Source organism: Phaethon aethereus (genome assembly GCF_964289735.1).
Source record: "Phaethon aethereus genome assembly, chromosome: 17".
Lineage (NCBI taxonomy): Eukaryota > Metazoa > Chordata > Aves > Phaethontiformes > Phaethontidae > Phaethon > Phaethon aethereus.
The window spans coordinates 11,697,790-11,712,801 of record NC_138593.1 but is presented as its reverse complement, the minus strand read 5'-3'; the positions used below and the strand labels follow the sequence as shown (position 1 = coordinate 11,712,801).

Genomic DNA, 15,012 nt, shown 5'->3' with positions numbered 1-15,012 from the left:
ATGGAGAAATCCAGAAGCAGGTAAGCAATAATAAGATGCTACCTCGTTAAAGACCGTAGCTGTATTTTTTTTTCATAATTATGGCATCTTATGCATTCCATGGGACAGAAGAAAGCTGAATTATTCTCATATGAGGTCTTACTGGTCTCTATGGAACATTATTAACCAGAAAGTGTTCCTTTTAAAAGCAAAACAAAACCCAACAAAGACACCACCCTCATCCCTAAACCCATCATGAAACACAACTTTATGTGGGTTTACATTATCATAACATTCAAAGATAAGAATTATGTTCTTGAGCTTGAGGTATTGGACTGGAACGTAAGCTATCTGGATATAGTTGTTGGCCCAGCCACAGACTTATTCTGTGGTATTAGTTGGTTCTCTTCCCATGCTTTTATTTTCTAACTTTACAAGGGAGAAATGATCCTTCTTTGACTCTTATTTTTCATGGCTATGTGACATAAATTCTCATGGTCAGGGGCCGTCATCACCACATATGTGTAGGATGCACAGTGTTTCAAATTTAGGAATAACCTGTTAAAAATTACATATATTGGAAAATCATTAAGTATTCATGTGCCTTAGACTTTAATACAAAACTTGTACATGTTCTACCGGAGTTTGATTTTTTTTGGACTACTTTGTGTTACATTGTAATTGCATATGGTCGGACCAGGTTTACCTTTGGAGCAGATTGGAGGGTTTTAAAGGGAGTTGGGCCTAATAGACGTTCACAAGAACTTGTGCTGAAAGCTGTTTTGCATAAATTTCAAAGTGCCTGAAACTCTTTTACTCAAAAGTGCATACAGTTGTCTTAACTGCACATCTTGACATGAACAGAATTATTTTGTCTGCTGGATGGCGCCCACCTCCTTCAGAAAACATTCAAATAATATTTTATAGGAGAACAAGAATTTAGCATGCTCTCACAAAATATAGGGCTTGTTTTCTTTCATTAGCTTTGTTTTAGCTCCTTGCAGCTTGCTAGAACAAGCCAAAAAATAACTGTATTTCTTTCTATGAGATTTGTGTGTGTGTGCTGGTTTTGTTGTTCCCTCCCTCCCATGATTTCTTGTTAGTACTGTGAGCAGTTACTTAGCTCAACTCCTGAAACTTAATAGCAGAGATTGTTCCAATAACTTCGTGGAACCAGCATTTTTTTTTCCCTGGCTGCAGCCATGTTTTTCCTAGCTCAGTTCAGGTGACTGTTAGGGTGAGACTTCAGACTATCCTCTTCTGTTGCCTGTTTCGGAGTTCAAGAATGTGTTTGTGGTTCTAATGTGCAAATTTTCAGGGTGGTGGCAGTATTTGTTTTGGGAAAGAAGCTTCGATACAACTGGTTCAGCAAGTTTTATCTGGTTAGATTTTTTTTATAATTCTTGTTTTCAGAAAATTACTGAGACAAAATACTGAGAATGCATAAAAACATACCTGTTATTTTTCAGATCAGAACTACATGTGAAAGTAAACTGTATCACAGAAAAATATGCCTAATTTTGTTTTTTAATGATAAATATGTAAAAACAGGAAAGGCTATTTAGGTTTTTTTTAAGGAAGAAACACATGTAGTTAAAATATGAGCAAAACTAGGAAAGAGTTCCTTGTAAAAGGCCTGTGTATGTAAGTGCATTTCGTGTTAAAATGGGGAATTCTCGCTTCAGTCCTCAAGAGAACTTTTCAGCAATGGACAGAATACCTTGATATGTTCGAAAATAAAAGGCAGAAAAACACATTCAAATCTTCTCTCTAAAGGCATGCTGTATGCACACAGATGGGAGGGGAAGCACAAATGCATTTAAAGTGCTTTTTCATTTCAACTTTAGAGGAGAAAGAAATTGTGACACGATTGTGCTGAAATGTGTCTCCCTGCTTGTCTTGGGGAAACAACTTTAAAATTTGAGACAGTGTAAAAGGCCTGATGAAGAGACAATAAATGTGTTTTAACATCTTGTAGCTGCCAACTTCTATATGTGATTGTATACCTCTTTTATAGATTAATTTATTGAAATAATGCCACTTCTTTGCAGTTAATGTAGTTTTACACCAAGTATTTCTTCTTTCCTTCTGAGTTCAAAATCTCTGAAGATGCATGAAATCCGACAACTGCCTAGGTGTCAAGTGCATGCAAGTGGGCAATCTCTTGCTCCCCAGTCTGACAGACATCAATTTCAGGACAGAGGTGATGATCTGGATCAAGTCAGGTATACCTGGCATCAAAGAAGAAGGTTAAAAGAATTCCAAATCAGGTGATAAGTACAAAACATAATTTTCACTGAATGGAGCAGGGGGATCAGAGCTAAAGAAGTCTGGTTTTAGTAGTACAAGTGCAGGCTAAGGCAGAGGTTTTATTTACAGGCATGCCAGACAGTTCTGAAGATGTCTTGTGGTAGCTTGAGGACATGCATTGTCACAGTCAGATTTTGTACATTTTTGATTTTCTAATGTAAAATTAAAACCCGGCTATTTAACAGTATGCTTTGTTGGGGACTGCTAGGTGTAATGATTTAGTCTTGCCCTCCTCTTGTATGTCTTTACTTTTGTTTGTTGAAGGAATCTTGACAAAGCTGGGATGGTAATAGTTCAGAGACTAAAAGCCTAATGTTACTTAAACAAGTGGAGCTGATCTAGCAACTTAGACTTGCTGAAAGAGGGAGGTCCTGTTCCTGGCTGTGTGCTTTAATTAATTACCTTGTGATGTCTTTGCTTATCGGGGCCCTCTGTGAGCCAATAACTCTTAAATCTATTAGAAAGAAAAAGGGGGGGAAGGGGTGATAGTATCACAATCACAGATTAGTGAGTTGGAACTGGTACTTGGAGAAGCTTCCTGAGGAGTGCAACTGCTGTTGGGGAGGTAGGGAGAAGGAAGATGTGCTGATTTCAGACAGGGGTAAACATTAGGTTGGCTCAAGTATTCTGGAAACAAGTCTGACCCAGCTGGTTGACTTCAGGGAAATAGTGATGTTACCACTTTTAAATCATAAAAAGGCTCCCCAGTTAATCGGCAGCCTGCTTGTTAGTATCAATGGGTATAAGTGGGCTGCTTGCAGAAATTTCAGCTGCCTAGGGTTCCTAAACAAGTATGTCCCAATTCAAGTCTTGCAGTGATGCTTGGGCCTCTATTTATGCTTGGTGAATAGTCCTGTTAAAGGTACTAATTTCAGGGTGTAGATATTTTGTATATGCATTGATCTCTGTAAAACCAGACCCTTAGATTTATTACTGAAACTATCGTAAAAGTTCCTATTTTTACTGCTGCCTGGGAATTAACAGAGGCAGAGTGCAAAACAACTAACCTTTCCTTGTATTCCAGATATCTAGGAAGGAAATTCTTCTCTCTGTGGGCAAAAAAGACATTTGGACAAGTTCTCCCTTCTAAAGCCAGGTAGCTAAAGTTCCAAAAATGAAGGGTGGGTTTTGTTGGTCATGGTTTATTGTTTGGTTGTTGATTTTTTAAAAATACGGTTTAGTGCTGTACTATTGGACTAAGAGAGTACTGACTGCCAAGAAAACATTTGGATGTCTTTTGAGATCATTTGAAGGTTTATTTGAATACCCTTCTTGTGCCTGCTTTTTGTTTGTTTTTAATAATCATGGTTAAACTTCACTAACTAAATTCATAGGGATTGTGGTTGTCTGGATGAAGTTGAACTGTACAGGCATATAAATGATGGGGTATGATTGTGATACCTGCTTTAAATTTAACATTTTTTCAAAGTTAGAGATAGATCTTTAAATTCAGTTCATTTTACGGTTTGCACTGTTGTTCTTAATGTATATCTATATATGCTTTGTATCTGCCTGACTTTGAAATACCTGTGGCAGATGATTTGTTTCTGTTGTTAGTGTTCTGTCAGGTACTGAAAAACAACGCTTTGATGCTTTTTTTTCTTGCTTTGCTTTAATTTGCATGTTCATTCTTGTTTTACCACGCCCTTGGGAACTGAAGCAGTTCCCAGTGGAAAGACCTGCATTTGTTTCAGTCAAGAGTAAGAACAGACCCAGAGTTAGCCGATTTCCTTGTGTTGTATCACATATGCATTCTGACTGTGTCTGCCTTAGCTGGTAGACGGAAGTTGTCCTGTGAACCTTACCATTCTTGCTATCCCATATACTGAATTCGCACTACTCTGTGTGTGTAAACTCAGGACAATGACTGTTTTACTTTTTTTAGGACGATGAGTGGAAATACATTTTAAAAAGTTCAGCAAGGAACATAAGCAATAAGTAATTGCCTTTTTAGATTTAAGAGTCCCCAGTTCGCCATGGCTTTTATTTGCAATATTCTGTTAATGCACCAAGTAAAAAAAAAAAAACAACAAACATATAGCTCATTTCTTTTTTATTTTTCTTTTTTTTTTCTTTTCTGCTTGAGTGCTTGGAATGACTTAGCAACTTGGCTTGGGGTAGGTAGCTATGAATTGCAACTTGTGAGAGGATTCATACGTGTTTCACTTGGGAACCTCTAGGTATTCTAGGCCTAATCCTGTTGTTATTGCAGACATGCCCAGTTTCATTAAGCTAGTGGGATAGTTGTGATCGAAGGTTGTTAGCCTGTATGTTTTCTTGGGTCCTTCTGTTTTCCTTCTCTCCATTAAAAATACAAAGAGATGAGGATATTTTTTGAAAGTATTCATACTGCAGTTCATGAGACTTTCTGGTTCTCAGGCTGCTGCCCAGATCATCTTGACCACATGGAAAAAAGCTTAAGAGACTATTTTAAAATAAAAAAAAATTAATTGCTTGAAATAGTAGATTATGAATGTTATTTTTAGTTCGGTGATCAAAATCCTAATTCCCTTATGCACATCCTCCTATATTTGAATTTTTAGATGTTCACAATTCAGTTGAAATGTAGCATTGCTTCTTACCTGGTCAGGTGCTTGTTAAATCTGGGTATAAAAGCAGAGGTTGTTCTACTGAGGTTAAAGAAATTGAAGATCATATGTGACTTGTGAATCCATTTTCTTTGGGAAGATACTAAATTTGGGATTACTTAAGAACACAATGGAAATATCAAAGCATTATAAAATCTGAAGTAGCTTTTTGTATTTATTTCTATACTTAAACTCTTTTGTCTTAAAATAATGAAGAACAAAGTTAGCAAGGAAAATACATGTTTCATTATCAGCTCTGCTGGTGGTTCAAGTAAAACACAGAACTGAGGATAAAAGATGCAAGTTGTTCCTAAGTCTAAAGTCAACTGGCATTCTGACATTTGACAAGTCAGTTAAAAACACCTGTCTTTCCTTCCTTGACTTTATGTGAAGTATTTACAGTCAGTAAGCTGATTGCTTCTTGTCATACTTCATAGAGTCTTGGAATAAAATGTCACAGTATGGTAGTGTTTTTTTAAATGCAATTAGATGCTGTTAGGCTAATCAGATGAGACCAGAAAAGAGGTAGCATAATCTTCATGAAAACTGTTTTGCGGTCAACCTGGAAACCTGTAAGTTTCCCATGTCCAAATCTTTCAACTGTTTAGATGCTTTTATGACCAGAAGATTCTTCAAAAAACTTTTGGAGAGTGGAAGGAGTGGTGGACTGTTTGCCGAGAAAGGAAGCTCAGCCTCAGAGCAGACAGCCATTACAGGTTTGTGAAATGACTTCCTATTATTGTGTGTATGTAGCAGTATGAGAAATTTTCCTTAGGTTCTGAAGGAGTTATTAATACCAGTAAGCATGTAACATTAAGAGTACCTTGAGGCCAAGAGCAATGTCTTATTGCTTGTTTGCATATTCTTCTTCCCCTCTTTTTTTTTTTTTGTTGCTGTTGTCTTCGGATGAAGTCAGAATTTCCTATCCAATAAGTCTTTAGAGTGCAGCTGAACTTGAAAGAATCCTACTTCTAGGCATTGGTTGCTATTTCACTGAACGGCATGCTTTTCATTTTTTCAGGCATTTACTCCATAATTTGATATTCAAGGCTTGGAGAGCCTATGTATGCCAGCAGCAAGGAAAGAGGAACAAATATTATGTTGCAGAGTCTCATGGTAAGCGTAGAAGTGATGGTAACTACCTTTATTTAGGGACATATTGAGTTGGGAGTTTCTAAGGGAAATATTTACACAGAATATCTGTCCGTTGTATGTGTTTGCTCACTGACCTCCCCCACCCCTGAAAGTGTAAAGCTTTTAGGTACAGACGGTTGTCTGTCTAAAGCTGGCAGGGGGTTCTGTTTGATGCACTACTGTATAGCTATATAGTTACTTAGGGATGCCAGTGAATAAGCTTTGCACTACTGTATAGCTATATAGTTACTTAGGGATGCCAGTGAATAAGCTTTGCACTACTGTATAGCTATATAGTTACTTAGGGATGCCAGTGAATAAGCTTAAGGGCCTCTCCATCTGCTCTGAATTGCATTGTTTGTTTTTTGGGGGGTGGTTTGGTTGGTTTGGGGGGTTTTTGTTTGGTTTTTGTTGTTGTTTGTTGGTTTTTTCTTTATCACAATATGTGTTCAAATAGATATTTTTTGATAGAACATGTTATTGGCATTCTCTATTGACTGTGGCTATAGACATTTAACGCTAATTCCTTGTGGTATTAACTGCCCATATTTTATCTGTATTCACTATTCCTTCCAGCTTGTATCTTGCAATTGAAAAGAAGCCCAAGCTTTTGAAGTGCGCCTTGTCTTACTGTGTAGACTCTTTGCTCTGCAATGGATTTGTCCTACTGATGAAGTTGCCTGTATTGGTTGCAACTTCCTTTGGTTTCAGGGAAAATGTGTTTTCCTGAAGGGGAGGATGAGCCTGTTTTGAAGATGATACTGTGGTTTTGTTCTGTGCTGATTTGCAAAATAAGGTCTCTTTGCATATGAATGTAGCCTCAGAATATTATATAGACGGGCATCTTTGGAAACAAACTGATAGGCTATCTAGATTCCCATTCTTACTGATTGGGGCCAGAAAACTTACAGAAGCAGCTGCGTGTTACTTAGTAAAAAAGTGACCTGTTTTAAGGCAGGTTAATACTTGATTCACCAGATTGTAAGGAAATCTTAAAAAAACCCCACCCCAAAACACAAAACTGTAGTGTTTTTTAGTGTAAGTGTGGAGGAGCATAAGATAAATAATGTTTTTTCCAACAACTTTCCTTCAGTAGTGCCAGTTCTGACAAGTCAGACTGTTGTGAGGAGAAAGTGCAGTGCGCTGCATATAGTGGTAAACTGGAATTTGTGACGCCACTTCTGTTTTTAGCTGTGTGACCAGCCTGCTAAATAATCTTGACTTGTTTCTGGTTGATTTCTCTGCTTGTAATAGAGAAAAGCTCTTGAAAAGCTACTGATGAACCTGATGAACTTTTTGGTTTTTAAACAAGCCAAAGAGAATCCTGTAATTCTTACCCAATAAGGTTGTTACGCTGATTATTGTTATACAATTATATACCCTGTAAGCACTGAAGACAAAGCAATACCATTGTCTGATAATTCACGCTGCTCTGAACAAGTGGCATGATGCTGTCAGCGTTTTAGAGATTCTTGTTGGTGTGACACCCTCAGCCAGGGTGGATGGTCGTGGCTGCGGCTCTGGTGGCTGTTGTTTCAGGGTTTCCCATGAGCTGTCACTGCAGTTTGAGGGGACTGGAGGTCAGGGACAAGTGGTGTTACAGAGTGGTTAAAAAATGCCAGATTCTTGCATGAACTTTAAGATGCTGTAATTTTTTTGTTGTGCACAGCAAAGAAGCAAATATTGCTCAGGACCTGGCAGCACTGGCTGGTCTATGTTGATGTTCAAAAGACAAAACATGGGATGCAGTCTGTGGCACTGGCATTCAGGGAAAGAAGCTGTTTGCGGTAAGAATGGAGTGGCAACAGGCAGAGGGGCAGTGACCATAAATGTGTTCTGTTATCTTTTCCTGCAGTGACTTTGTTCCATGTTTGATTTTCCAGCCCCCCGCCCTGGTCTGTGTGTGTTTCTGAATTCTTCTGGTATACCCATAGACTCTGAATTTAAAAGATTGTTGTTCGTACCTTTTTCTGGTGAGAGGAAGGCGATTTCTTGCACCAAAGCATGGAACCTGCATTTGATCATGTCTGTAACATTGTTTTGGCAGTATATCGTGGGCAGTGTGGAGAAGACGACACTACCAGAACTGCACTGGACACAAAATGAATGTTTTGGCTCTGCAGCATTGGGCCCAGAGCCTGCAATTTCGAGTAAGTCCCAGGACCTGCAACTACTACCATTTCTAATGTTTAAAATGCAGGCATGTGTGACTAATGTGTTGCAGATTAATAAAAATTGGCCTTTACTCATTTGCTTTACAAATTGTGGTACTTATGATGGAAGAACGTATTAGGACATGAAGCAGCATCAGGGGAAGTTCTGACTGGATGTTAGGAAAAGGCCCTTCACTGAGAGGGTAATAGGTCACCGGAACAGGCTCCGCAGGGGAGTGGTCATGGCACCAAGCCTGTCAGAGTTCAAGGAGCATCTGGACCATGCTCTTAGTCATGTGATTTAGTTTTAGGGAGTCCTGTGAGGAGCAGGGAGTTGGACTTGATGAGCCTTATGGGTCCCTTCTAATTTGAGATACTCTATGATTCTGTGAAGAAGGTCAAAACAATTTTTTACAAGAAAAACTTCTTTACAAGAAATCTAGGCAAAGCAAACTGGATCCATGTCTTATATTTGCCAGGAAGCAGACTGGCCAAAAGGAATTATTACTGTCTTATAAAATGCTTGATGATAGTGAAAGTATCGGAGTGTTTTCCACCAAAGAGAACTAGCCACAGGTAAATAGGAGGTAAACAAACACATGTATGTGAGTTTGCAGCTGTGGCATTTTGAGCAGGGCATGATGCATCTAGCTCTCTAGAATGCTGAACGCCACAGAGGTCCAATGCCCTAGCCCATCGGGAGGCAAGATGGCACTGATCAGCCTCTGTGTAAGACAACATTTCCTATGTTGTTTATGTTCTTATGTTGATTCTTATGTTTTAACTCCATTTTGGGGTAAGAAAACACAATCCAGCATTTAATTTTCCGAGAAGTTGTCAGCTCCTTCAGTAAATTGTTCATCCTAGCTGAAGTGAAAACAGCATGGTTCTCTTTCTTTCACTGGAACTGTGGCTTTTTGTCCATTTAAAACAGGTAATGTTATTCAATTTGGCCTTTGCTGTAAGATGGCAACACTGCCTATTTGAGGCCAGTATTCTACTAAGGAGATAAACTTGTGACTTGTGAAATCTTATCATATCTCAAGATGTGATTCCCTTTCACATGAAAATACTCTGAAAGCAAGCCTATTATCCAAAAAGTGTTATTTTGGCCTTTTAATGGAAAAAGTGTGAAAATATCAAAAAAAGGAAAAAAGTTTGATATTGACATTGTTTGACCTTTTCTATGCTGACATTACTTTGGCTTTTGTTTGGTTTTGTGTTGGGTTTTTTTTTTTCCCCTGTGGGGAGGAGCCTTATTGTAACATGGCTTTCACCTTTAGGTCTTATGTGGAATTTCCTATTACCTGTGTGTTCTTAGTCTTCTCTCCTTTGTTCTACTTCCCTAATCTTGTCCATTTTTCCCCCCTTACTGCCCTCCCTCCTCAATTGTTCTGTCAGGCTTGGCTGCAATGGCGAGAGCTGTATTTATACAGCCAGAATGACAAGCAGAAGGAGGCTAGGGCAGTAACTCACCATCAGCACTGGGAATTGAAGAGATGCGTGGAAGCATGGCTGAGATACTTAAACCTGCACAGAGCAAAGAAACATCATAATGGTGAGTTTCTGATAATTCTGAGTGGACAGAATAGGCTTCAGCTCCTTTGCTTAGGGCACAGTGGTTTTGTTTTTTTTTTTTCCTGTTCTAGGAGACACTGCAATGTTTCTGCTGGCTTAAGAGATGACGAGATGCAGCTTGGACTGTACACAGTCACAGGCCTGGCTAGCTACAGTTATATACAGAACTGTCAGGAAGATCACCTGCTTTCTGTGTGATTTAAAAGAAAATGCTTTAAAGTTCCCTTGACGAAAACTTCTGTTTCAGATTATATTCTGACTGAGATACCAGTGAGAAGGATTTATTCAGGACTACTGTCAGTAAATCTATGTGGGGATTTTCTCAATAATCAGAAAATCACAACTCCTACAGGGATGGTAAAGATTATTATGCCAGTTCTTTTGTTTCTTCCCTTGAAGTCACTGGAGTGAGTTCAGATATTTGTGTGAACACCTGTTGATAGGTGGTCGTGGAAAAGAATCCAGCTTGGATATCTGGGAACCAGTAATAGGAGTATGCTGAAATGTAAGCAAGCTTGTGTATGTTGAACAGTGTCTTAACTTCCCCTTCTTAAGTTAGGCAGTTTTAAAGCAGTAACATAGTGTACTTTGTGATCAATAGGAAGAATGTAGTCCATAGCTGAGTGTTACTGTGAATTCTTACCACCATTTTTCAGTGTTAGAGCTTCTGTCACTTCAGAACCAGTGGCTTAAATGTCATGGCCTCATCTGATATAAATGAGCCCAGGATGGAACAAGTCATAAGTAATTTGTGTGTTTGTTTTCTAGAGTTGGCCCAAGAGCATCACCGAAGCAGGATAGTCCGACAGTGTTTCTCTGATTGGCGGCTGTCATGGGAGTGCCAGAGAAGAATACATACTCAGCGAAAGGACATTGGAAAACTAGCAGCAAGGATTGCCTTATGGAGAGTCTTTGCACACTGGAAGCATTGTATCCGATCTGTACCTCGTCCCTAGCAGGGACAGGTGAAAAGCATTTCTGTGGGGGAAAGGTCTGATTAATAAGTAGGAATGTTGTGCAGTAGCATGTATGACAGTAAACATGTTATCGTTAGAATGATAACAGTTAGTATGTAAGACCATATTAACCATTAATAAAACTGTTGCAATTGCAGTATGTTAGCCTGTTGACAGCTAAGAGCCTGCCAGAGATAATTGAAGGTCAGGGAGGAACTCCTTACTTAACAGTGAATCAGAAATGTATTGTTGTAAGCCAGCAAAATCTAAAAACTTGACTGTAATCAAAACTTGTGCAGGTAACAGTGCTGGAAATTCGAATATTGAAGCAACTTTAGATGGAGATCTAGTGCCCCTCTGTGGAGAAGGTTGTGTATGTATCAGGATGGATGTTTCTGTGTAAAAGATACTTTAACTCAGTGACAGATGTTGTACTGTGTGTGGAAGAGACTCGACAGTGTGAGCTGGCTGAAAAACACTACAAGCATCATCTGTTGGTAAGAGGACTGTTATGCATTAGGTGGAAGGGGCTGTGGAGACAATTCGAATGCTTCTGACTGGCAGTGTGCCTTTAATACTAACGGTGGTGTGGGGGATGCACTATTTTCTGCCATGGTGAGTTTAGATTGGGCATCAGGTTTCTAGATTCCAACTATTCTGGAATCTGCCAGTTGAATCCAAATAGGGAAACTGTGCTGCTCTCCAAAATAGTTATTCTTCCAGTTGGGAAACTGGTGAAGTAGCAGATTAATCTTGATGGTATTGGGGTACCATGCTCCCTGGCCATTTCACTATGAGATTGCATTTTCCCCTTGATTTTCCCTACAAGAATTATTTTTTTTGTCTCTGTAGTACATACATACATGCTTCTTTTCACAAGGGTCCAAACATCAAAGATAGCTTATTGCATATGCAGGTAGTTGGGTTTTTTTTTTTTTTTTAAAAAAAAGATAAATCCTTGAAGGCAGTCTGAAAGGTGAGCAAGCCTCCAGCTTTTTCAGAACTGAATTATTTTTGAGTGTGGATTAGTACTGATCATCAAAAGACTGGCAATAAACCTGTTTGAATCATAGATTGAAAACATTAGTGACTCTGAGAGCACTTTAAGGCAGCATGCTCTTATAATGCTATTTACCATGTTCGTCCCTGAATCAAGATATTGTGGGATTGTAGACCAAACGACCTTGTGCGCAGAGGAGACCTAAAAGGGAAGTGGATCTTTTCTGTTTTTGATAAGGACCAAGTTACAAGTCTTGAACTAAAGCAGAAGATAGACTGTGAAAGGGCATGGAGTAGCGGTCTTGATAGCTGAATAAGGAGTGAGACGTCTCACAGTAAAACCCTGGGAAGGTGGAAGGGAATTTTAGTTTAGCTGGAGAAGTGACAGTTTGTGAGAATAAATTGATGTATGGCTTTGGTAAGTTCATAAATCTTAGCTAATGCAAGGACTACCATCACACATCAATTGTCTGTAAGGAGCAGCCAGTTCTAAACTTACCCAAATCAGCAAGCACTGATTACATGAAAGTTGAGTATGTTTCTTGTTGTTACAGAAACTTGGGTTTAAGGGTCTTTCGCAGAATGTTGTGAACAGTCATCTTCAGCAAATGAGAAAAAATCTGTCATACCGTCAGCATCAAGTTACAGTGAGTTTTACTTTTTTTTTGTTCTTGTGTTAGTTTTTCTTGAGCTGTCCTATTGGCTTTGACTTTCACATATGAAATACTTTTTTATTAAATCAGTGCCTTAGTTCCTAAATACTCATAGCCACAGAAAATCTCCTGTGTAAGTCAGCTGTCAGTCTTAGATAAGTTATTTTAGTTTTCTGTTTTCCTATGTTTATAGTGACTTTTTCTTTTACCAGAAAAATTCATAGCAGGTTATAAAACAACTTTGCTATATGAAGCAGTGCAGGAGGCAACCGTTGCAGCATGAAGTTTCAGTAGAATGTTTAATAATTTCTTTCTTTGCATTCTTCTCCTCCCTCAATATTGATGTGTTTTCATGTCTTTGTTGTTTTGTTTCAGGTGCTGCAGAAGTTCTGGAACCGTTGGAAGTCCCGTTTGGAAGAGAAGGAGGAAGAACAGCAGCAGGCCTTAACATCAGTGGCTCGTGCCCGTTATAGGTATGCAGAGAAATATTAATATAAATTTGTACAAATGTGGGATTTGTGGGCCTTTGGTTCTCTTTTAAAATCTGATAATACGGTTGGGGGCATGACCATCCTGTGCCAGTTGCTCTTATATTTTCTATGAGTAACAGACAATTTACATCTCCTGCTTCTCAGTGAAATGTGAGGGAGGTTGATTAAGCCTAATTCTGAGACTCGTTTAGATTTAAAAACTGGATGTTCTCCTGGTAAGACCAGTAGATTGTGGCATGAGCATGGACAAAGCTTGAAACGCTTGCTTTGGGGAAGAGTGGGGGGAGTTGGTGGCTCATGTATGGCTACCTCTGCTGCTAGAGGTACTCTAAGAGTGAAGGTAAGACTCTTTTTCAGAAGCTAAATTTATGTAGTCCTATGAATAAGTCAACATTAACAAAGCAGTCAGAAGGCTTTTAAATTTGACCTGTGGAGTTTGGTGGTGAGTACATGTTTGTTATGACGAAGTTGAAAGGGCATATATTTGATTCTTACACTTCCTCTGTCTATTGGTTCTTAATGCTGCTTTCACTTGGTTCCAAAATTGCAGGACGTACAAATACTCTGAACTTTGTTGTCTTAGAACTTTCTTGATTTTTTTGGATGAAGCTTAGCAGGAGAGAATGAGACCTCTACAAGACAGGTCTGTGCGACTCAGTACAGCATGCTGTACTCTACAGTGCTTAGGTCCTGGGGCTAGAGTTGAAACTGAAAGCACTTCAACTGCAGTATTATGGTGTTGGTCTCAAACAAATGAAACCTGTTGAGATGTTAGTGTATTAGTGCAACGAGCCACATAGCGTTGCTTAGTTTAAATTGGATGCAGGGTAAAAAGGGAAGGAAGGGAAGTTTCATTCTGCCATGCAAGCTTGTGTGTGATGTTCTTTTTCTGCTTAGCAAAGTCTGCATTCAAAAAGGCATTCAATTTTACCACGGCTCAGAGAACTACCTTGTGGCCTAAACAGTCTTCTCTACTCAAAATAATTTCTCTCTCATTTCTTCTAATCCTCCCAGCAGAGTTTGTTTTAAGTATTAAAATTTTCTTTAAGTAAATTTAAGTATTTTCTTTTTTAAGAGAGGCTGATACTACAAGAGTGACTGATAACTTGGTGCTGAGTTAGACTTGATTCTTGTTTTATTTTTAGGGCATAATTATTGCACAAATCTCTAATTGACTGATATCTTGGCATCAGGATCACTATGGTTTTGCTCAGAGGTTACTGAAGAAATAAGAAATATTAGTGTAGTTACCTATTTTACAGTCAGTTGCAGTATGCACAGTTGGATTCAATATGAAACAAACAAGATGTGCCTGTAAACTTTAATTGTGCCTCCAAGACCAATGTGGAACTCATAGAAGAACCCAGACTCAAAGTGATAATACTGGTTGTTTCACAATTGCAGTCATGCCAAAATAAATCCATTACCACTGCTTTTAAGTTTACAGTGTGAAATTGAGTGAAAGTACTAGGAATCTTTCTTTAGAGGTGCTTGGCATTTCTGTTTTCTGTTAATGTAAATGGATGCTATGGCTTCTCATCACCTCTTAAAAACTAGCTTTTCTCTCTGGGTAATGATATATCTTACTAATTACCTTACTAATTATTACTGGCATATTATGGGGGCACAGACATGCCCAGGCATTACAATAGAGTGTACTTGTTCATTGTGGAAATTGGAGGGGGGAAAATACTGATTGAAAGAAAAAAAAAAGTATTTGCCTTTTTTGAGGCCTTAAATGCCTTACCTGGGCTTTTATTCTTAACTATGGATTCAGTGCTGACCCTTCAGGTAGGGTAATGATTTATGATACTATTAAAACCTATTTGCCACTTTCTGTATTAGAAGACTAATAAAAAAAAGTTTGCTTTCTTTGGAAAAGGGTATGTTTGGAAATATGCTCTTACAATGAGTCCCCTCCTAGGACACTTTTTCCTGTGTAAGTTGAGAGAAAAAAAAGGGTTTTTAATATTGAATCTTTTTTCATAGTAGACTTGGGACCTTACACCTTTCATTGGCAGAGGATGGCCACACTGTGTTCTAGACTCATACCTTTCTGTCATCAGAAGCCTGGCTTCACAGTTGAAACACAGGCTGCAGAAAGTCTGTTTTGCCTTGGCTCTTGGCTTGCTTTTTGGGAGATTGCCAAATAGGTTTGGAGTGCAGGCTGA

At 38.7% G+C, this 15,012-nt stretch overlaps 1 protein-coding gene across 1 annotated transcript in view; it reads left to right on the top strand.

Moving 5' to 3' along the window:
• The window catches only part of SFI1 (SFI1 centrin binding protein), a gene marked incomplete at its 5' end in the record, with an annotated part of 29,506 nt that continues 14,494 nt past the window's right edge, over positions 1-15,012 (top strand). The window contains 12 exons of the mRNA XM_082007747.1: positions 1-20; positions 2,073-2,249; positions 3,314-3,385; positions 5,486-5,593; positions 5,899-5,993; positions 7,681-7,798; positions 8,059-8,161; positions 9,566-9,722; positions 10,511-10,672; positions 11,125-11,195; positions 12,252-12,344; positions 12,726-12,823. Coding sequence (XP_081863873.1) covers positions 1-20; positions 2,073-2,249; positions 3,314-3,385; positions 5,486-5,593; positions 5,899-5,993; positions 7,681-7,798; positions 8,059-8,161; positions 9,566-9,722; positions 10,511-10,672; positions 11,125-11,195; positions 12,252-12,344; positions 12,726-12,823 — 1,274 coding nt within the window. The remainder of the gene's footprint in view (positions 21-2,072; positions 2,250-3,313; positions 3,386-5,485; positions 5,594-5,898; positions 5,994-7,680; positions 7,799-8,058; positions 8,162-9,565; positions 9,723-10,510; positions 10,673-11,124; positions 11,196-12,251; positions 12,345-12,725; positions 12,824-15,012) is intronic.